This window comes from Pseudophryne corroboree, chromosome 9, assembly GCF_028390025.1.
Source record: "Pseudophryne corroboree isolate aPseCor3 chromosome 9, aPseCor3.hap2, whole genome shotgun sequence".
Taxonomy (NCBI): domain Eukaryota; kingdom Metazoa; phylum Chordata; class Amphibia; order Anura; family Myobatrachidae; genus Pseudophryne; species Pseudophryne corroboree.
The window spans coordinates 340,364,549-340,387,761 of NC_086452.1; the positions used below are offsets into that span (position 1 = coordinate 340,364,549).

The 23,213-nt window shown below is 47.5% G+C and overlaps 1 protein-coding gene across 1 annotated transcript in view; it reads right to left on the reverse strand.

Moving 5' to 3' along the window:
• Positions 1-23,213, reverse strand: part of NUP210 (nucleoporin 210) — a 390,084-nt gene that overhangs the window by 256,217 nt on the left and 110,654 nt on the right. Inside the window, exons 8-10 of the mRNA XM_063940607.1 lie at positions 17,440-17,504; positions 4,302-4,408; positions 1,700-1,840 (exon numbers count right to left, since the gene is read on the reverse strand). Of these exons, the coding sequence (XP_063796677.1) occupies positions 1,700-1,840; positions 4,302-4,408; positions 17,440-17,504 (313 nt within the window). The remainder of the gene's footprint in view (positions 1-1,699; positions 1,841-4,301; positions 4,409-17,439; positions 17,505-23,213) is intronic.

Below are 23,213 nucleotides of genomic sequence, written 5' to 3' on the forward strand. Positions count from 1 at the left end.
ACCGCTGAGCTGTCCGGGAGCGCGGTTAATACCGTGCTCCCACCCTTAAGCCGCCCTCTTCACACTGTCCCCCCGCTTGTAAGGGGGGGCAGTGACTAACTCGCCAACTTCAGCACATTGAGGGGGTGGCGGCTGGCTGCCGGGGTGAGCGTTTCCATTCGGCGGGGAGCAATCCATCCCCCCTGGAGCTCAATGTCCAGTCAGCGGAGGCAGTGGCTCAAGACCCCGCAGGGCGGACACTGCTCCCCCCCCTCAGTCCCTCGATGCAGGGAGGCTGTTGCCAGCAGCCGCCCTGTAAAAAAACAAACTCTAAAATAAACTTTTCTAAAGAAGCTCAGGAGAGCTCCCCTAGCTGTGACCGGCTCCTCCGGGCACATTTTCTAAACTGAGTCTGGTAGGAGAGGAGCCAGCCCACACTATTAAACTCTTAAAGTGCCAATGGCTCCTGGTGAAACCGTCTGTACCCCACGGTACTAATATGGACCCCAGCATCCTCTAGGACGTAAGAGAAATGAGGAAGGACACATCTGTACGTATCAAGTAATGTAATGAAGAAATAACAGGTTTGGGGTGGGAGAGGGACAAAAGGGCATTGTCCAGAGAAAGAGAAATTTTACATTACTTGTCTCCAAACTACACTTCAAAGAGAGATTCCAAACATCTAATCAATGCTGCAAGTGGTTCTATCACACGAGCAGACAAGGGGCAACCTTTTTTACCCATTTCATATTGGCAAAATATCATACCAGGAGCCATTGACAATCAACTAAGCCATAGAAGCACAAGGAGCAGTAATACCTGTGAAAAAGTTACCCATGATTCCAAAGAACTGCAAATTCAGTTTTTATTTTTCTTAGCGGCATTTTACTGAATATAAACCAATTATAAATAGCATACTCAACATAAATTTAAATACACAAATTTAAAAAAGGAAAACCATCCTAATTTTGGATCTCTGTTCTCCACCTACAATTGTTTCTCGACTTCTGACCCTTTACAGTGCACAGATCTCCTCAGTAATGCTGGGTTCACCATTGGCAGATATAACGTGAGCCAGTTGGCAGGTGTGTACCCCCGATATGTCTGTAAATGTTATTCACAAACATATCGCGTTGGCCCCGCCGCACAGCTGATGGCTGATATAGCTGCAAGTATATTGGCATATTGTGCTGTGTGAACGACGTGTGTGACTGACAGCATAAATGGGTGGGCACATGTAAATAACACCCAGTTGTGACGTGAGGCACAACACATACGGCTGACAATCGGTAAGCGAAATAAATTAGCTCCACTTGTGGAACTTTTACAATGTGTCAGCCAGTAATGACTACACCAGTGCACCAACTAGGAGATTTGGAAAAATGCACTCTAAGGCATCTCAGAGGGCTGGAGTTGGGACACACTGATCTACAATATGATTTTGTAAGATACAAGTCCTAATTCTGTGCGTCAAACGAAATTGCGCCTTATTTAGTACATCAGAGATGACAGCTCTCCGTCTAATGCCCTGCGGACAAATTAGAATCTAAAAAGATGACATACTAGTTTTACAGCACACTGTATGGGAACAAAGTATGCCTTATTAATATAATAAAAACAGAAAGCAATGATAAAGGTTCATATGTCACATGTTCTACACAGGACAAAATAAAGAAAATTATTAATAAAAAAAGCAGGAAAAAAAAAACAAACTACATACCTCATCTACCATACATGTCAGAGCTGCATCAATAATGGTCTGACCACTCTTCAAGGCCTTCACCCGATGGTATGACCCATTCAGTGAGGTTTCCAGCACCTCAAAGTATTCCTTAGGCATTTTCGCTTCAATGCGTATATTCTAAAATAAATTAGAATTACTCAGCAAAAAACATAAAATTTTAAATTTTACCTATGATACACTACTACCTCACTTATGCTGATATACCGATATCAGAATTCCTAAATATAGTGTATATAGTAAGGCAACCCATAAAAGTTAAAGTTGTCAAAACTGGTCTCATAAGATGACCTATTTGTGGAGGAGTCTTACAGAGCCATATCTGACAAATAGACATACACCAGGCAGCTGAGGTCACGGGATGCGGTCAACATCCCGCCAGACGGAATCCCGGCGGTCGAAATACCGACACCGGAATCCCGACCGGCACAATCCCGACAGTCTCCCTCCATGGGTGTCCATGACACCCATAGAGGGAGAATAAATTAGTGTGCCCGCAAGGGGCTGCGTTCCGCTCGCCACCCCTGTCGGGACTGTGCTGGTCGGGATTCCGGTGTCGGTATTTCGACCGCCGGGATCCCGTCCAGCGGTATTTCGTACTGATCCAGAGATCACAAGTGGGATTAAAGTGGCTACGAATGTGCTACTGTACAGGGCAGAAAGTTGAGTGGGAAACACCGGCTCAAATGAGTGAGTAGTAGTTCAGGGCAACTCTGTCACAAAGTGCCCTGGCAATAAGAGTCGAAAACCGTTGCTAACTCATATCTTCACAGTGACTGTCTATATAAAACTTTTAGCACTCTCTTATCCATTACTGGTACTGCGATGATCTGGTGGCCAGCCCCCACCCCGGGACTAGCCACCTTGTTCTATGTGCTTTGGACTAGCAGTCCGTTACTCTATTTACTCCTTTTTACATTCCTCTTTCCTTTCTCCTCCCCTCACATTTCAGTGGCCATAGTGAACTGGTGTTGGAAGTCCACTGAATAAATCCACCAACCCAAATGGAGATCAGGTCAGTTTGTTTTACGGGAACAGGTAGGCAGTAGTAATGTCATATGGGTTCTTGCGAGGGCATTAATATTATGTTGTGGATGGTGTGGGTATTAATGTATTGCTGGGTTGGGGGCTATTCACGCAATACAAGGTCTATTAAATGTTGAAATAATATATGAAGGTTAACACTTATTGGGGGAAATGTAAATGTTATTAACTTAATATTGGGACTGGATAGGGGACAATAGGCCAATTTAATAAATGGCAAAGTAATAAAAATAATCTCAGGGTTGGTGTGTGCACATGTGAGAAAATGTATGTCTTTTTTTTTTTAAATGATATTGCTTTTAATGCTGGGTCTAGTTGGGGGATAAGCTTTTTTATTAAACGTATACACTTAATTGAAGGTCAGAATGAGTCATGGAAGGAGGCCTAAGATGTTAATTTAATGTTGTGCAGTTTGGGGAGGAGGGGGGGGGGGGGGGGGGGGGGTGCAAATGGCCTGTTTGTTAAATGTTAATGCCATTAATAACATTTTGCGTTGGGGAGGGAAGGTCTATGGTCAGGCTCTTTGGGTTGGTGCAGGAGGCTTAATTATTAAATGTGGAGCTATCAATTTGGGTTGTAGTCAGGTGACCAGCGGTCGGGATCCTAGCAGTCAGCATACAGGGGGCCCAGGTCTATTCCTACTCGTGGGTGTCCATGACACTCAGAGTGGGAATAGAACCTGTGGCGAGCGCAGCGAGACGGAAAGTGGCTTCAATGCGCTCGCCCCCCTGCCGGCAGGGATCCCAGCGTCATTATGCTGCCCGCTGGGATCCTGACCCCTACCCATCAATTTAATATCACTGTGGTTGGTGGCCTAGAGTCATGCCGGAAAAAGGGAGGGCCGAACCCGGGCTCACACACATTACATAACCTCCCAGCTGTCCCGATGTCCCACAAGTCGGCTGCAGTGTCCTACAGGTTAAGAGGGGTTGGGGAGTACACTCTAAGTCTGACACCGCTATGTTGCATTGGATGGAAAGCAGCGGAGAATTCATCCACAGACTCTCCTGGCTCAACGAGAGGCTGCGGGATATTCAGCAGCTCCGGCAGTGCTGGACAAGCCCTCCAGCATGCCGAAAACGGGAGTGTGGATCTCTGGCTCTGCAATGCGCTGGAGGCCACTCCCCCTTGCCGCCAACACATGCTCCTGTACTCCGGTGTGCTGTCTCTCTGCAATAGTGGGGGTCCCCACAACCTCGGATGCCCTGGGCCCCCACCTGCCTTAATTCGGCCTTGCCTAGAGTGTTCTCTCATTGCTTAGCTTTCAATTAAATGAATAATAACCATCTCTGTTCCAACAATATACTGTAGGAATTAACCAAGCAGCATCATTGCTAAATTCATTAGTAGTAGCACCAGGTAGTCAAAGCTACAACAATAGGTAGGAGAGTTGCACAAAGTAAGAGGGCAGTCTAGAGACTGGAAAGGGCTAGGCCTTCCCCCAACAACAGTGCCCTCTTACTTGGGGCACTAAAAGTCTATTTATAGCTCTGGCCTAAGCTTAATTTAAAAAATAAATAGATAAAAAAATACTCACATCTGCCAAAAAGACCTTGTTACTAGACTTGTCATACACATCAATCGTTATTTCATAGTATCTCCCAGTTTCGAGAACCCACCGGTCACCAGGTTGAACTGTAAAACCTGAAAACATGAAAAGTGCAGATTTATGTATAATCAGAACTAAAAACCTTCCACAGTCAGGAAATAAGATTACAGCAGAACATTAACTACAAAATAATTCAGTCTTTAGCTTAACATAATGATTGCATAAAAAGAAAAATAAGAATTTACTTACCGATAATTCTATTTCTCATAGTCCGTAGTGGATGCTGGGGACTCCGAAAGGACCATGGGGAATAGCGGCTCCGCAGGAGACTGGGCACAAAGTAAAAGCTTTAGGACTAGCTGGTGTGCACTGGCTCCTCCCCCTATGACCCTCCTCCAAGCCTCAGTTAGGATACTGTGCCCGGACGAGCGTACACAATAAGGAAGGATTTTGAATCCCGGGTAAGACTCATACCAGCCACACCAATCACACTGTACAACCTGTGATCTGAACCCAGTTAACAGCATGATAACAGAAGGAGCCTCTGAAAAGATGGCTCACAACAACAATAACCCGAGTTTTGTAACAATAACTATGTACAAGTAATGCAGACAATCCGCACTTGGGATGGGCGCCCAGCATCCACTACGGACTATGAGAAATAGAATTATCGGTAAGTAAATTCTTATTTTCTCTAACGTCCTAGTGGATGCTGGGGACTCCGAAAGGACCATGGGGATTATACCAAAGCTCCCAAACGGGCGGGAGAGTGCGGATGACTCTGCAGCACCGAATGAGAGAACTCCAGGTCCTCCTCAGCCAGGGTATCAAATTTGTAGAATTTAGCAAACGTGTTTGCCCCTGACCAATTAGCTGCTCGGCAAAGTTGTAAAGCCGAGACCCCTCGGGCAGCCGCCCGAGATGAGCCCACTTTCCGTGTGGAATGGGCTTTTACAGATTTTGGCTGTGGCAGGCCTGCCACAGAATGTGCAAGCTGAATTGTACTACAAATCCAACGAGCAATCGTCTGCTTAGAAGCAGGAGCACCCAGCTTGTTGGGTGCATACAGGATAAACAGCGAGTCAGATTTTCTGACTCCAGCCGTCCAGGAAACATATATTTTCAGGGCCCTGACTACGTCCAGCAACTTGGAATCCTCCAAGTCCCTAGTAGCCGCAGGCACCACAATAGGTTGGTTAAAGTGAAATGCTGAAACCACCTTAGGGAGAAATTGAGGACGAGTCCTCAATTCTGCCCTGTCCGTATGAAAAATTAGGTAAGGGCTTTTATAGGATAAAGCCGCCAATTCTGATACACGCCTGGCTGAAGCCAGGGCTAACAGCATTACCACTTTCCATGTGAGATATTTCAAGTCCACAGTGGTGAGTGGTTCAAACCAATGTGATTTTAGGAATCCCAACACTACATTGAGATCCCAAGGTGCCACTGGAGGCACAAAAGGAGGCTGTATATGCAGTACTCCCTTGACAAACGTCTGAACTTCAGGAACAGAAGCTAGTTCTTTTTGGAAGAATATCGACAGGGCCGAAATTTGAACCTTAATGGACCCTAATTTGAGGCCCATAGACAGTCCTGTTTGCAGGAAATGCAGGAATCGACCCAGTTGAAATACCTCCGTAGGGGCCTTCCTGGCCTCGCACCACGCAACATATTTACGCCAAATACGGTGATAATGTTGTACGGTTACATCCTTCCTGGCTTTGATCAGGGTAGGGATGACTTCATCCGGAATGCCTTTTTCCTTCAGGATCCGGCGTTTAACCGCCATGCCGTCAAACGCAGCCGCGGTAAGTCTTGGAACAGACATGGTCCCTGCTGGAGCAGGTCCTGTCTTAGAGGTAGAGGCCACGGGTCTTCCGTGAGCATCTCTTGAATTTCCGGGTACCAAGTCCTTCTTGGCCAATCCGGAGCCACGAGTATAGTCTTTACTCCTCTCCTTCTTATGATTCTCAGTACTTTTGGTATGAGAGGAAGAGGAGGGAACACATACACTGACCGGTACACCCACGGTGTTACCAGAGCGTCCACAGCTATTGCCTGAGGGTCCCTTGACCTGGAGCAATATCTGTCCAGTTTTTTGTTGAGGCGAGACGCCATCATGTCCACCTTTGGTTTTTCCCAACGGTTTACAATCATGTGGAAGACTTCTGGGTGAAGTCCCCACTCCCCCGGGTGAAGATCGTGTCTGCTGAGGAAGTCTGCTTCCCAGTTGTCCACTCCCGGAATGAACACTGCTGACAGTGCTATCACATGATTTTCCGCCCAGCGAAGAATCCTTGCCACTTCCGTCATTGCCCTCCTGCTTCTTGTGCCGCCCTGTCTGTTTACGTGGACGACTGCCGTGATGTTGTCCGACTGGATCAATACTGGCTGACCCTGAAGCAGAGGCCTTGCCTGACTTAGGGCATTGTAAATGGCCCTTAGTTCCAGGATATTTATGTGAAGTGACGTTGCCATGCTTGACCACAAGCCCTGGAAAGTTTTTCCCTGTGTGACTGCTCCCCAGCCTCTCAGGCTGGCATCCGTGGTCACCAGGACCCAATCCTGAATGGCGAATCTGTGGCCCTCTAGGAGATGAGCACTCTGTAACCACCACAGGAGAGACACCCTTGTCCTTGGAGACAGAGTTATCCGCTGATGCATTTGAAGATGCGATCCGGACCATTTGTCTAGCAGATCCAACTGAAAAGTTCTTGCGTGGAATCTGCCGAATGGAATCGCTTCGTAAGAAGCCACCATCTTTCCCAGGACCCTTGTGCACTGATGCACTGACACCTGGCCTGGTCTTAGGAGTTTCCTGACTAGGTCGGATAACTCCCTGGCTTTCTCTTCCGGGAGAAACACCTTTTTCTGTACTGTGTCCAGAATCATCCCTAGGAACAGCAGACGTGTCGTCGGAATCAGCTGCGATTTTGGAATATTTAGAATCCATCCGTGCTGTCGTAGTACTATTTGAGATAGTGCTACTCCGACCTCTAACTGTTCTCTGGACCGTGCCCTTATCAGGAGATCGTCCAAGTAAGGGATAATTAAGACGCCTTTTCTTCGAAGAAGAATCATCATTTCGGCCATTACCTTGGTAAAGACCCGGGGTGCCGTGGACAATCCAAACGGCAGCGTCTGAAACTGATAGTGACAGTTCTGTACCACAAACCTGAGGTACCCTTGGTGAGAAGGGCAAATTGGGACATGGAGGTAAGCATCCTTGATGTCCAGAGACACCATGTAGTCCCCTTCTTCCAGGTTCGCTATCACTGCTCTGAGTGACTCCATCTTGAACTTGAACCTTTTTATGTAAGTGTTCAAGGCTTTCAGATTTAAAATGGGTCTCACCGAGCCGTCCGGCTTCGGTACCACAAACAGCGTGGAGTAATACCCCTTTCCCTGTTGTAGGAGGGGTACCTTGATTATCACTTGCTGGGAATACAGCTTGTGAATGGCTTCCAATACCGCCTCCCTGTCGGGGGTAGACGTTGGTAAAGCAGACTTCAGGAACCGGCGAGGGGGAGACGTCTCGAATTCCAATTTGTACCCCTGAGATACTACCTGCAGGATCCAGGGGTCCACTTGCGAGTGAGCCCACTGCGCGCTGTAATTCTTGAGACGGGCCCCCACCGTGCCTGAGTCCGCTTGTAAGGCCCCAGCGTCATGCTGAGGACTTGGCAGAAGCGGGGGAGGGCTTCTGCTCATGGGAAGAAGCTGTCTGTTGCAGTCTTTTTCCCCTTCCTCTGCCCCGGGGCAGATATGAGTGGCCTTTTGCCTGCTTGCCCTTATGGGGACGAAAGGACTGAGCCTGAAAAGACGGTATCTTTTTCTGCTGCGAGGTAACTTGGGGTAAAAAGGTGGATTTCCCAGCCGTTGCCGTGGCCACCAGGTCCGATAGACCGCCCCCAAATAACTCCTCCCCTTTATACGGCAATACTTCCATATGCCGTTTGGAATCCGCATCCCCTGACCACTGTCGCGTCCATAATCCTCTTCTGGCAGAAATGGACATCGCACTTACTCTTGATGCCAGAGTGCAAATGTCTCTCTGTGCATCTCGCATATATAGGAATGCATCCTTTAAATGCTCTATAGTCAATAATATATTGTCCCTGTCCAGGGTATCAATATTTTCAGTCAGGGAATCCGACCAAGCCACCCCAGCACTGCACATCCAGGCTGAGGCGATTGCTGGTCGCAGTATAACACCAGTATGAGTGTATATACTTTTAAGGATATTTTCCAGCCTCCTATCTGCTGGCTCCTTAAGGGCGGCCGTTTCTGGAGACGGTAACGCCACTTGTTTTGATAAGCGTGTGAGCGCCTTATCCACCCTAGGGGGTGTTTCCCAACGAGCCCTAACCTCTGGTGGGAAGGGATATAGTGCCAATAATTTTTTAGAAATTAGCAGTTTTTTGTCGGGGGTAACCCACGCTTCATCACACACTTCATTCAATTCATCCGATTCAGGAAAAACTACGGGTAGTTTTTTCACACCCCACATAATACCCCTTTTTGTGGTACTTGCAGTATCAGAGATGTGCAAAACCTCCTTCATTGCCGTGATCATGTAACGTGTGGCCCTACTGGAAAATACGTTTGTTTCTCTGACGTTCTAAGTGGATGCTGGGGACTCCGTCAGGACCATGGGGAATAGCGGCTCCGCAGGAGACAGGGCACAAAAGTAAAAGCTTTAGGATCAGGTGGTGTGCACTGGCTCCTCCCCCTATGACCCTCCTCCAAGCCTCAGTTAGATTTTTGTGCCCGGCCGAGAAGGGTGCAATCTAGGTGGCTCTCCTAAAGAGCTGCTTAGAGTAAAAGTTTTGTTAGGTTTTTTTATTTTCAGTGAGTCCTGCTGGCAACAGGCTCACTGCATCGAGGGACTTAGGGGAGAGAAGTGAACTCACCTGCGTGCAGGATGGATTGGCTTCTTAGGCTACTGGACACCATTAGCTCCAGAGGGAGTCGGAACACAGGTCTCACCCTGGGGTTCGTCCCGGAGCCGCGCCGCCGACCCCCTTGCAGATGCCGAAAAGTGAAGAGGTCCAGAAACCGGCGGCAGAAGACTTTTCAGTCTTCATAAGGTAGCGCACAGCACTGCAGCTGTGCGCCATTGTTGTCAGCACACTTCATAGCAGCGGTCACTGAGGGTGCAGGGCGCTGGGGGGTGCGCCCTGGGCAGCAATGATAGTACCTTATTCTGGCTAAAAATACATCACATATAGCCCCTGGGGGCTATATGGATGTATTTAACCCCTGCCAGGTCTCAGAAAAACGGGAGAAGAAGCCCGCCGAAAAGGGGGCGGGGCCTATTCTCCTCAGCACACAGCGCCATTTTCCCTCACAGAAATGCTGGTGGGAAGGCTCCCAGGCTCTCCCCTGCACTGCACTACAGAAACAGGGTTAAAACAGAGAGGGGGGGCACTTATTTGGCGATATGACTATATATATTAAAATGCTATAAGGGAAAAACACTTATATAAAGGTTGTCCCTGTATAATTATAGCGTTTTTGGTGTGTGCTGGCAAACTCTCCCTCTGTCTCCCCAAAGGGCTAGTGGGGTCCTGTCCTCTATCAGAGCATTCCCTGTGTGTGTGCTGTGTGTCGGTACGTGTGTGTCGACATGTATGAGGACGATGTTGGTGAGGAGGCGGAGCAATTGCCTGTAATGGTGATGTCACTCTCTAGGGAGTCGACACCGGAATGGATGGCTTATTTAAGGAATTACGTGATAATGTCAACACGCTGCAAGGTCAGTTGACGACATGAGACGGCCGGCAAACCAATTAGTACCTGTCCAGGCGTCTCAAACACCGTCCGGGGCGTTAAAACGTCCTTTTACCTCAGTCGGTCGACACAGACACGGACACTGACTCCAGTGTCGACGGTGAAGAAACAAACGTATTTTCCTTTAGGGCCACACGTTACTTGTTAAGGGCAATGAAGGAGATGTTACATAATTCTGATACTACAAGTACCACAAAAAAGGGTATTATGTGGAGTGTGAAAAAACTACATGTGGTTTTTCCTGAATCAGATAAATTAAATGAAGTGTGTGATGATGCGTGGGTTTCCCCCGATAGAAAATTATTGGCGGTATACCCTTTCCCGCCAGAAGTTATGGCGCGTTGGGAAACACCCCTTAGGGTGGATAAGGCGCTCACACGCTTATCAAAACAAGTGGCGTTACCGTCTCCAGATACGGCCGCCCTCAAGGAGCCAACTGATAGGAGGCTGGAAAATATCCTAAAAAGTATATACACACATACTGGTGTTATACTGCGACCAGCGATCGCCTCAGCCTGGATGGGCAGCGCTGGGGTGGCTTGGTCGGATTCCCTGACTGGAAATATTGATACCCTTGACAGGGACAGTATTTTATTGACTATAGAGCATTTAAAGGATGCATTTCTATATATGCGAGATGCACAGAGGGATATTTGCACTCTGGCATCAAGAGTAAGTGCGATGTCCATATCTGCCAGAAGATGTTTATGGACACGACAGTGGTCAGGTGATGCAGATTCCAAACGGCACATGGAAATATTGCCGTATAAAGGGGAGGAGTTATTTGGGGTCGGTCCATCGGACCTGGTGGCCACGGCAACAGCTGGAAAATCCACCTTTTTTACCCCAAGTCACATCTCAGCAGAAAAAGACATCGTCTTTTCAGCCTCAGTCCTTTCGTCCCCATAAGGGCAAGCGGGCAAAAGGCCAGTCATATCTGCCCAGGGATAGAGGTAAGGGAAGAAGACTGCAGCAGGCAGCCCATTCCCAGGAACAGAAGCCTTCCACCGCTTCTGCCAAGTCCTCAGCATGAAGCTGGGGCCGTACAAACAGGTGCGGTGGGGGGTCGTCTCAAGAGTTTCAGCACGCAGTGGGCTCACTCGCAAGTGGACCCCTGGATCCTACAAGTAGTATCCCAGGGGTACAGTTTGAGAAATTCGAGACGTCTCCCCCTCGCAGGTTCCTGAAGTTTGCTTTACCAACGTCTCCCTCCGACAGGGAGGCAGTATTGGAAACAATTCACAAGCTGTATTCCCAGCAGGTGATAATCAAAGTACCCCTCCTACAACAAGGAAAGGGGTATTATTCCACACTATATTGTGGTACTGAAGCCAGACGGCTCGGTGAGACCTATTCTAAATCTGAAATATTTGAACACTTACATACAAAGGTTCAAATCAAGATGGAGTCACTCAGAGCAGTGATAGCGAACCAGGAAGAAGGGGACTATATGGTGTCCCTGGACATCAAGGATGCTTACCTTCATGTCCAAATTTGCCCTTCTCACCAAGGGTACCTCAGGTTCGTGGTACAAAACTGTCACTATCAGTTTCAGACGCTGCCGTTTGGATTGTCCACGGCACCCCGGGTCTTTACCAAGGTAATGGCCGAAATGATGATTCTTCTTCAAAGAAAAGGCGTCTTAATTATCCCTTACTTGGACGATCTCCTGATAAGGGCAAGGTCCAGAGAACAGTTGGAGGTCGGAGTAGCACTATCTCAAGTAGTTCTACGACAGCACGGGTGGATTCTAAATATTCCAAAATCGCAGCTGTCTCCGACGACACGTCTGCTGTTCCTAGGGATGATTCTGGACACAGTCCAGAAAAAGGTGTTTCTCCCGGAGGAGAAAGCCAGGGAGTTATCCGAGCTAGTCAGGAACCTCCTAAAACCAGGAAAAGTGTCAGTGCATCATTGCACAAGGGTCCTGGGAAAAATGGTGGCTTCTTACGAAGCGATTCCATTCGGCAGATTTCACGCAAGAACTTTTCAGTGGGATCTGCTGGAAAAATGGTCCGGATCGCATCTTCAGATGCATCAGCGGATAACCCGGTCTCCAAGGACAAGGGTGTCTCTTCTGTGGTGGCTGCAGAGTGCTCATCTACTAAAGGGCCACAGATTCGGCATTCAGGACTGGGTCCTGGTGACCACGGATGCCAGCCTGAAAGGCTGGGGAGCAGTCACACAAGGAAAAAATTTCCAGGGAGTGTGATCAAGTCTGGAGACTTCTCTCCACATAAATATACTGGAGCTAAGAGCAATTTACAATGCTCTAAGCTTAGCAAGACCTCTGCTTCAAGGTCAGCCGGTATTGATCCAGTGGGACAACATCACGGCAGTCGCCCACGTAAACAGGCAGGGCGGCACAAGAAGCAGGAGGACAATGGCAGAAACTGCAAGGATTCTTCGCTGGGCGGAAAATCATGTGATAGCACTGTCAGCAGTGTTCATTCCGGGAGTGGACAACTGGGAAGCAGACTTCCTCAGCACGACCTCCACCCGGGAGAGTGGGGACTTCATCGGGAAGTCTTCCACATGATTGTGAACCGTTGGGAAAGACCAAAGGTGGACATGATGGCGTCCCGCCTGAACAAAAAACTGGACAGGTATTGCGCCAGGTCAAGAGACCCTCAGGCAATAGCTGTGGACGTTCTGGTAACACCGTGGGTGTACCAGTCGGTGTATGTGTTCCCTCCTCTGCTTCTCATACCTAAGGTACTGAGAATTATAAGACGTAGAGGAGTAAGAACTATACTCGTGGCTCCGGATTGGCCAAGAAGGACTTGGTACCCGGAACTTCAAGAGATGCTCACAGAGGACTCATGGCCTCTGCCGCTAAGAAGGGACTTGCTTCAGCAAGTACCATGTCTGTTCCAAGACTTACCGCGGCTGCGTTTGACGGCATGGCGGTTGAACGCCGGATCCTAAGGGAAAAAGGCATTCCGGAAGAGGTCATTCCTACCCTGGTCAAAGCCAGGAAGGAGGTGACCGCACAACATTATCACCACATGTGGCGAAAATATGTTGCGCGGTGTGAGGCCAGGAAGGCCCCACGAAGAAATTTCAACTCGGTCGATTCCTGCATTTCCTGCAAACAGGAGTGTCTATGGGCCTCAAATTGGGGTCCATTAAGGTTCAAATTTCGGCCCTGTCGATTTTCTTCCAGAAAGACTTGGCTTCAGTTCCTGAAGTCCAGAAGTTTTGTCAAGGGAGTACTGCATATACAACCCCCTTTTTGTGCCTCCAGTGGCACTGTGGGATCTCAACGTAGTTCTGGGATTCCTCAAATCACATTGGTTTAAACCGCTCAAATCTGTGGATTTGAAATATCTCACATGGAAAGTGACCATGATGTTGGCCCTGGCCTCGGCCAGGCGAGTGTCAGAATTGGCGGCTTTGCCTCACAAAAGCCCATATCTGATTGTCCATTCGGACAGGGCAGAGCTGCGGACTCGTCCCCAGTTTCTCCCTAAGGTGGTGTCAGCGTTTCACCTGAACCAGCTTATTGTGGTACCTGCGGCTACTAGGGACTTGGAGGACTCCAAGTTGCTAGATGTTGTCAGGGCCCTGAAAATATAGGTTTCCAGGACGGCTGGAGTCAGGAAAACTGACTTGCTGTTATCCTGTATGCACCCAACAAACTGGGTGCTCTTGCTTCTAAGCAGACGATTGCTAGTTGGATGTGTAGTACAATTCAGCTTGCACATTCTGTGGCAGGCCTGCCACAGCCAAAATATGTAAATGCCCATTCCACAAGGAAGGTGGGCTCATCTTGGGCGGCTGCCCGAGGGGTCTCGGCTTTACAACTTTGCCGAGCTGCTACTTGGTCAGGGGCACACCCTGGCTGAGGAGGACCTGGAGTTCTCTCACTCGGTGCTGCAGAGTCATCCGCACTCTCCCGCCCGTTTGGGAGCTTTGGTATAATCCCCATGGTCCTGACGGAGTCCCCAGCATCCACTTAGGACGTCAGAGAAAATAAGAATTTACTTACCGATAATTCTATTTCTCGTAGTCCGTAGTGGATGCTGGGCGCCCATCCCAAGTGCGGATTGTCTGCAATACTTGTACATAGTTATTGTTACAAAAATCGGGTTATTATTGTTGTGAGCCATCTTTTTAGAGGCTCCGCTGTTATCATGCTGTTAACTGGGTTCAGATCACAGTTTGTACAGTGTGATTGGTGTGGCTGGTATGAGTCTTACCCGGGATTCAAAATCCTTCCTTATTGTGTACGCTCGTCCGGGCACAGTATCCTAACTGAGGCTTGGAGGAGGGTCATAGGGGGAGGAGCCAGTGCACACCACCTGATCCTAAAGCTTTTACTTTTGTGCCCTGTCTCCTGCGGAGCCGCTATTCCCCATGGTCCTGACGGAGTCCCCAGCATCCACTACGGACTACGAGAAATAGAATTATCGGTAAGTAAATTCTTATTTTCTTCACAGTGTCTGTGTCTGGGTCCGTGTCGACCCACTGAGGTAACGGGCGTTTAATAGCCCCTGACGGTGTTTGAGACGCCTGGACAGGCACTAACTGAGCTGCCGGCTGTCTCATGTCGTCAACAGTTTTCTGTAACGTGCCGACACTGTCACGTAATTCCTTAATTACGGCCATCCATTCAGGTGTCGACTCCCTAGGGGGTGACATCACCATTATAGGCAATTGCTCCGCCTCCACATCATTTTCCTCCTCATACATGTCGACACACACGTACCGACACCCAGCACACACACAGGGAATGCTCTGATAGAGGACAGGACCCACTTAGCCCCTTGGGGAGACAGAGGGAGAGTTTGCCAGCACACACCAGAGCGCTATATATGTATAGGGACAACCTTACAATAAGTGTCTATCCCTTATAGCTGCTTATATCTGTTATTTTGCCAAATAAGTGCCCCCCTCTCTTTTTTACCCTGTTTCTGTAGTTGCAGGATGCAGGGGAGATTCTGGGAGCCTTCCTACCAGCGGAGCTGTGTGGGAAAAATGGCGCTGTGTGCTGAGGAGATAGGCCCCGCCCCCTTCACGGCGGGCTCTTCTCCCGCTTTTTTCTGGAAAACTGGCAGGGGTTAAATACATCCATATAGCCCAGGAGCTATATGTGATGTATTTTTTGCCAAATAAGGTAAATTCATTGCTTCCCAGGGCGCCCCCCCCCCAGCGCCCTGCACCCTCAGTGACCGAAGTGTGAAGTGTGCTGAGAGCAATGGCGCACAGCTGCAGTGCTGTGCGCTACCTTATGAAGACAGGAAAGTCTTCTGCCGCCGATTTATGGACCTCTTCTTGCTTCAGCATCTGTAAGGGGGCCGGCGGCGCGGCTCCGGGACCCATCCATGGCTGGGCCTGTGATCGTCCCTCTGGAGCTAATGTCCAGTAGCCTAAGAAGCCCAATCCACTCTGCACGCAGGTGAGTTCGCTTCTTCTCCCCTTAGTCCCTCGATGCAGTGAGCCTGTTGCCAGCAGGTCTCACTGAAAATAAAAAACCTATTTAAACTTTTACTCTAAGCAGCTCAGGAGAGCCACCTAGATTGCACCCTTCTCGTTCGGGCACAAAATCTTAACTGAGGCTTGGAGGAGGGTCATAGGGGGAGGAGCCAGTGCACACCAGCTAGTCCTAAAGCTTTTACTTTGTGCCCAGTCTCCTGCGGAGCCGCTATTCCCCATGGTCCTTTCGGAGTCCCCAGCATCCACTAGGACGTTAGAGAAATTGTAATGTACATGTCCTGAAATGTTCAAATAAATTTAATATTGGTTCAAGTGTTAGCACTGGTGAGAATTTTAGACATGGACTAACTGCTATTCCATAGTCCTAGATCTAAGGACAGTGTATAAATCAGTGATAAACCAATTAGTATATTTCTAAGCTCTTCTAAGCACAAGCAACAAACACTAAGAAGCCTACATTAAAAAAAAGTGTTGCATAACAGATACAAAAAATACTATATATTACACATACAGTATACATACACAAAACTAATAGGCATTACAAAGACAGACTGGATTTACACTGTCCTGTTTGGTCTTTATAATAGAGGATTTCATGGTGTTGTAACTGCTGCCTACATTAGTTCACTTATAGTTAGCGCAGAGGTAGGCAACATGTGGCACTATAGCTGCTGTGGACCTACACCTGCCAGCATGCTCTGCTACAGTTTTGCTGTTAGGACATGCAGAGACTGTGGCAAGGAATGCTGGGATGTGTAGTTCTACAGCAGCTGGAGGACAACAAGTTTCCTACGCATGAGTTTAGGGAATGTTTATAAATGTGATTTGTAAAGGGGGTACTCACGGAGCAATATTCTAAGCAATCTGACTAGATTGCTTAGAATTTCAGCATTATCGCTCCGTGTGTAGCCCCTACAGCGATAGCGATGCGCAGCCCTGCGCATTGCTATCGCTGCTGCTAGATTGGCCTGCATGCAGGCCAATCTAGCGGGTCGCTCACTTCACCCGCTGGGTAAAGTGAGCGGCCCCCGTCTCCCCCCGCACGCTCAGCACACATCGCGCTTGCATTGGCCCGTCTATATGGGCCTTAACATTTGGTAGTTGCTTTGGTAATGGCTAATCTATAGGACTTCTTGGGGGTCATTCCGAGTTGATCACTAGCTGCTTTCATTTGCTCTGCAGCAATGAGGCAAAAAATGGCACTTCTGCGCATGCATCGCAATGCGCACGTGTGTCGTACTATTACAACGACCGATGCAGTTTCACACAAGGTCTAGCAAACCTTTTCAGTCGCACTGCTGGCCGCAGAGTGATGGCAGGAAGAGGGCGTTTCTGGGTGTCAACTGACCGTTTTCAGGGAGTGTATGGAAAAACTCAGGCATGCCAGGAAAAACGCAGGCATGGCTGGGCGAACGCAGGGCGTGTTCATGACGTCAAAACAGGAACTGAATAGTCTGAAGTGATCGCAAGCGCTGAGTAGGTCTGAAGCTAATCTGAAACTGCACAAAAGTATTTTGTAGCCGCTCTGCGATCCTTTCTTTCGCACTTCTGCTAAGCTAAAATACACTCCCAGTGGGCGGCGGCATAGCGTTTGCACGGCTGCTAAAAACTGCTAGCGAGCAATCAACTCGGAATGACCACCCTTGTCTGTTAAAGAAGACCATACAATTGCATTATAGAATACACTCCCATTGTTTATGTATTACACTGATTACAACTGATCTTGCATGCAAAGCCCGGAGACAAATGAAGTAGAAGATAATAATTTAAATGCCTATTTTTGCATTATAGGAGGTTCTGCACTTAGAGCAAGTAATGCATAGCTATTTGTATATTTCAATGAATAATAAAAAAAAACTTTAGGAACACATGCAGCACGGTTCTATCCAATTACCTAAGTATCCAGGCTCCACCACAAATATTGTGCCATTTGGCAGCCGTGAAACACCTTGCATACGAATATGTTGAAAAAAATATCATTAAGGATCATTATGCAGCACTGTAAAAGGGAGCGTGATGATATTTGGGGCAAAACATTGGTTTATAAAAACATTACATAAATAGCTAAAAAGACTACATCTGAGAAAATAAGCACAGAAGATAAAACACAAAAACACCCAAGACAATGATAAAGCAATGCATGACAACGGTTGGAGAAAAGTTGGATACGTGTCACATCCATTCATTATTCTATCCTAGCTTAGCTACTTCCACTACAGCACTCTTAATTACAAATGCAACAGTTGCTGGAGTGAAATACTTTGCTGCTGTAATCATTCTTAAGGTGCAAACACACGGTGCGATTCTGGCTAAAGGCCGATTTTGACTTTGTGATTTCCCTTGAACTCCCCGAATCCCAGAACCACCGATATTAACTGTACTGTACTGCATTGCATCCAGAAAGTTTTCACAGCGCTTCACTTTTTCCACATTTTGTTATGTAACAATTCATTTTTTCCTTCAAAATTCTGCACACAATAACGTAAAAAAAAGTTTTTTGAGATTTTTGCAAATGCATCAAAAATAAAAAACTAAGAAATCACATGTACATAAATATTCACAGCCTTTTCTCAATACTTTGTTGATGCATCTTTGGCAGCAATTACAGCCTTAAGTCTTTTTGAATATGATGCCACAAGCTTGGCACACTTATCTTTGGGCAGTTTCGCTCATTCCTCTTTACGGCACCTCTCAAGCTCCATCAGGTTGGATGGGAAGCATCGGTGCACAGAGATTTTCAGATCTCTCCAGAGATGTTCAATCGGATTCAAGTCTGGGCTCTGGCTGGGCCACTTAAGGACATTCACAGAGTTGTCCTGAAGCCACTCCTTTGATATCTTGGCTGTGTGCTTAGGGTCGTTGTCCTGCTGAAAGATGTACCGTTGCCCCAGTCTGATGTCAAGAGCGCTCTGGAGCTTATTTTAATCCAGGATATGTCTGCACATTGCTGCATTCATCTTTCCCTCTATCCTGACTAGTCTCCCAGTTTCTGCAACTGGAAAACATCCCCACAGCATGATGCTGCCACCACCATGCTTCACTGTAGTGATGGTATTGGCCTGGTGATGAGCGGTGTCTGGTTTCCTCCAAACATGACGCTTGGCATTCACGCAAAAAAGTTTAATCTTTGTCTCATCAGACCAGAGAATTTTGTTTCTCATGGTCTGAGAGTCCTACAACTGCATTTTGGCAAACTCCAAAAGGGCTGACATTTGCTTTTTACTAAGGAGTGTCTTCCGTCTGGCCATTCTACCATACTGGCCTGATTGGTGGATTGCTGTAGAGATGGTTGTCCTTCTGGAAGGTTCTCCTCTCTCCACAGAGGAATGCTGTAGCTCTGACAGAGTGACCATTGGGTTCTTGGTCACCTCCCTGACTAGGGTCCTTCTCCCCTGATCACTTTAGATGGTGGCCAGCTCTAGGAGGAGTCCTGGTGGTTCCGAACTTCTTTCATTTACGGATTATGGAGGTCACTGTGCTCATTGGGACCTTCAAAGCAGCAGATATTTTTCGGTACCCTTCCCCAGATTTGTGCCTTGAGACAATCCTGTCTCGGAGGTCTGTAGACAATTCCTTTGACTTAATTCTCGGTTTGTGCTCAGACATGCACTTTCAAGTGTGTGACCTTATATAGACAGGTGTGTGCCTTTCCAAATCATATCCAATCCACTGAATTTACCACAGGGGGACTCCAATTAAGCTGTAGGAACATCTCAAGGATGATCAGTGGAAACAGGTTGCATCTGAGCTCAATTTTGAGCTTCATGGAAAAGGCTGTGAATACTTATGTACATGTAATTTCTAAGTTTATTTTTTAATAAATTTGGCAAAAATCTTAAAAATACTTTTTTCACGTTGTCATTATGGGGTATTGTGTATAGAATTTTGAGGACAAAAATTAATTTATTCCATTTTGGAATAAGGCTGTAACATAACAAAATGTGGAAAAAGTGAAGCGCTGTGAATACTTTCCAGATGCACTGTACACACGGTGCGATTTTGGCTATGTGACTGTATACAATTTTGACTATACCATGTACTAGATTGTACACAATATAATCAAAATGGTATCCGGACTCCAGGTCGACAGCACAAAGGTCGACGCCAATTGGTCGACACACCTTAGGTCGACATGGACAAAAGGTCGACAGGAACAAGGTCGACATGGAAAAAAGTCGACATGAGTTTTTCACAATATTTTTTTTTAACCTTTTCATACTTAACGATCCACGTGGACTACGATTGGAACGGTAAAGTGTGCCGAGCGAAGCGGTAGCGGAGCGAAGGCACCATGCCCGAAGCATGGCGAGCGAAGCGAGCCATGCGAGGGGACGCGGTGCACTAATTGGGGTTCCCGGTCACTCTACGAAGAAAACGACACCAAAAAAACATAAAAAACTCATGTGTCGACCTTTTTCCATGTCGACCTTGTTCCTGTCGACCTTTTGTCCATGTCGACCTTTTGTCCATGTCGACCTTTTGTCCACGTCGACCTAAGGTGTGTCGACCAATTGGTGTCGACCTAAGTTGTGTCGACCTTTGTGCTGTGGACCCCGAGTCCCAGACCCAATCAAAATTACCTTGCCTGCACAGTCTATTTGTCCTTGCGATACTGACCCTGCGGGAGCATGCATCGGTATCGCAAGCTGTATACACATGGGCCCTCATTCCGAGTTGTTCGCTCGTTCTTTTTCATCGCATCGCAGTGAAAATCCGCTTAGTACGCATGCGCAATGTTCGCACTGCGACTGCGCCAAGTAACTTTACTATGAAGAAAGTATTTTTACTCACGGCGTTTTCTTCGCTCCGGCGATCGTAATGTGATTGACAGGAAATGGGTGTTACTGGGCGGAAACACGGCGTTTCAGGGGCGTGTGGCTGAAAACGCTACCGTTTCCGGAAAAAACGCAGGAGTGGCCGGGGAAACGGTGGGAGTGCCTGGGCGAACGCTGGGTGTGTTTGTGACGTCAACCAGGAACGACAAGCACTGAACTGATCGCACAGGCAGAGTAAGTCTGAAGCTACTCTGAAACTGCTAAGTAGTTAGTAATCGCAATATTGCGAATACATCGGTCGCAATTTTAAGAAGCTAAGATTCACTCCCAGTAGGCGGCGGCTTAGCGTGTGTAACTCTGCTAAATTCGCCTTGCGACCGATCAACTCGGAATGAGGGCCATGGTGTGGTATGTGCTAACTTTTCTTACGATTTGACTATATACCTCCATAGGCTCACACTCCGTACCTCCATTGCTCACACTCTAATCCAGAGGTCATGACGCAGCATCCCCCAGATGGATGATAGAGGAACAAAAAGCACTACTGTAATTATTGAGCGCACAAACAATGGGGGTTACTTTTCAAAAACTTTAGGATAAATGAATAAATGTACGTTTGGTTACTAGAGGTTATTGGAAATGCAATAATCTCCAATGTGTTAAAATCTGTTAAAAAGATAAATTACAAAGGCAAAATTATTTTCTGTTACAGCACAACTTCAAGTCTCTGACCTGTTTCTTTATCTACCATGTTGTCCTGCCCTTTAAATAGCAATATAATTAATATATAACAACTGTAAGAGTATATTTTATGCAGTCAGTGGAATCATTCCATGGTAACTGTTTACTCTCATGCAGACACAAGAGAGAACTTTCTTGCAGCTGGTTCAGCATTACACCCCCTGTACTGCACCATCACACAGAGCTATTGTCTATCTGGAGTGGGAATGTGCAATACAGATGCTAATAGATATCATACGGCACCAAGGGACACAGGCTTCTTGTAACTGGTGACAAGCGGATATTGCTTCCTATTAAGCACAACACTGACTTTACGTGCTGCTGCAGTCCTATCTTAGCTAGTGTCAGTTACACAAAGTATACAACCATCTCCCACTTAGCATATACACAACTGGGAAATGGAGATTTATGGTAAGACTTACTATTGTTAAATCGCTTTCTGCGAGGTACACTGAATTCCACAGGGAATAACATTGGGGTGTAGAGTTGGATCTTAATCCGAGGCACCAACAGGCTAAAAGCTTTGACTGTTCCCAGGATGCACTGCACCGCCTCCTCTATATCTCCGCCTCCAGGCACTGGAGCTCAGTTTTGTTAACCAGTCCAATGCAGTAGCAGGTAAAAGACGACAGGAGTTAGTAGCCACAGATAATCACATTCTCACAAAAGGAGAAGGTACCAGCGGCTAATGCCATACAAACCCAAAGAAGCTAAGTGTGTCAGGGTTGGCACTCTGTGGAATCCAGTGTACCTCGCAGAAAGAGATTTAACAATGGTAAGTCTACCATAAATCTCCTTTTCTGTAGCGGGATACACTGGTATTCCACAGGGAATAACATCGGGGGTGTCTTAAAGCAGTTCCTCTTGGGAGGGGACGCACTGTAGCGGGCACAAGAAGCGGCCACATCCTGGGAGGCGGAAGTATCAAAAGGCATAGAACCTGAGGAACGTGTTCACTGAGGACCACGTAGCCGCCTTGCACAATTGTTCTGCGCCCAAGAAGGTCCAACAGACTGAGTAGAATGGGCCTTAATAGCAGCAGACAAGTCTGCGCATAAGCTTGTGCAATCACCATTCTAATCCATCTGGCCTAAGTTTGCTTATTTGCTGGCCAGCCACGTTTGTGAAAACCAAAAAGGACAAAAAGAGAATCTGAACTCCTGATGGAGGCAGCCTTCTCCACATATATACGGAGAGCCCGTACCACATCCAAAGAACACACTTCGGAGGACAAACCAAGAGAGATAAAGGCCGGGACCACAATCTCTTGGTTAAGGTGGAACGAGGACACCACCTTAAGTAGATAACCAGGGCAAATTCGAAGAACTGCACGGTCACGGTGAAAAATCAGAAAGGGTGAACCACAGGACAAAGCACCTAAGTCCAACACCCTCCTAGCAGAGACAATAGCCAGCAGAAACCCGACCTTAAGGGCAAGACATTTAAGGTCCGCAAACTCCAGAGGTTCAAATGGAGACTCTTGTAGGGCGTTGAGAACAACAGACAGATCCCATGGAGCCACAGAAGGGACATAGGGAGGTTGAATCCGTAAACACCCTGAGGGAAAGTATGAACGTCAGGAAGAGACGCAATTTTTCTTTGAAACCACACTGATAAGGCAGAAATATGAACCTTGAGGGAGGCCAAACAAAGGCCTAAGTCCAGGCCTTGTTGCAGAAAAGCCAAAAGTCTGGCAGTGCCGAACTTGTATGCATCGTAATTCTTATTAGCACACAAGGTGAAGTAAGAATTCCAGACCCTATAATAAATCCGAGCTTAAGCCGGTTTACGGGCTTTCAACATATTTTAAATGACTGCCTCAGAGAAACCTTTGGCCCTTAGGAGTGAAGCTTCAAGAGCCACGCCATCAAAGCCAGTCGAGCCAGATCCTGGTAGACACAAGGGCCCTTCTACTTCTTCAACGCCCAGAAGAGGAGGTCTGGGCGTTGAGGAAGTAGAAGAGGACGCTCTATCGAGAGATCCTGCAAGTCTGAGAACCAATGCCGTCTGGGCCACGCTGGAGCGATTAGAAGTAGTATTCCTCCTTCTTGCTTGAACTTCCGAATTACCCTGGGCAGGAGTGACACTGGAGGGAACACATATGGCAGCCGAAAGTTCCGTGGAATTGTTTATGTTTGGGCTTAGAGGATTT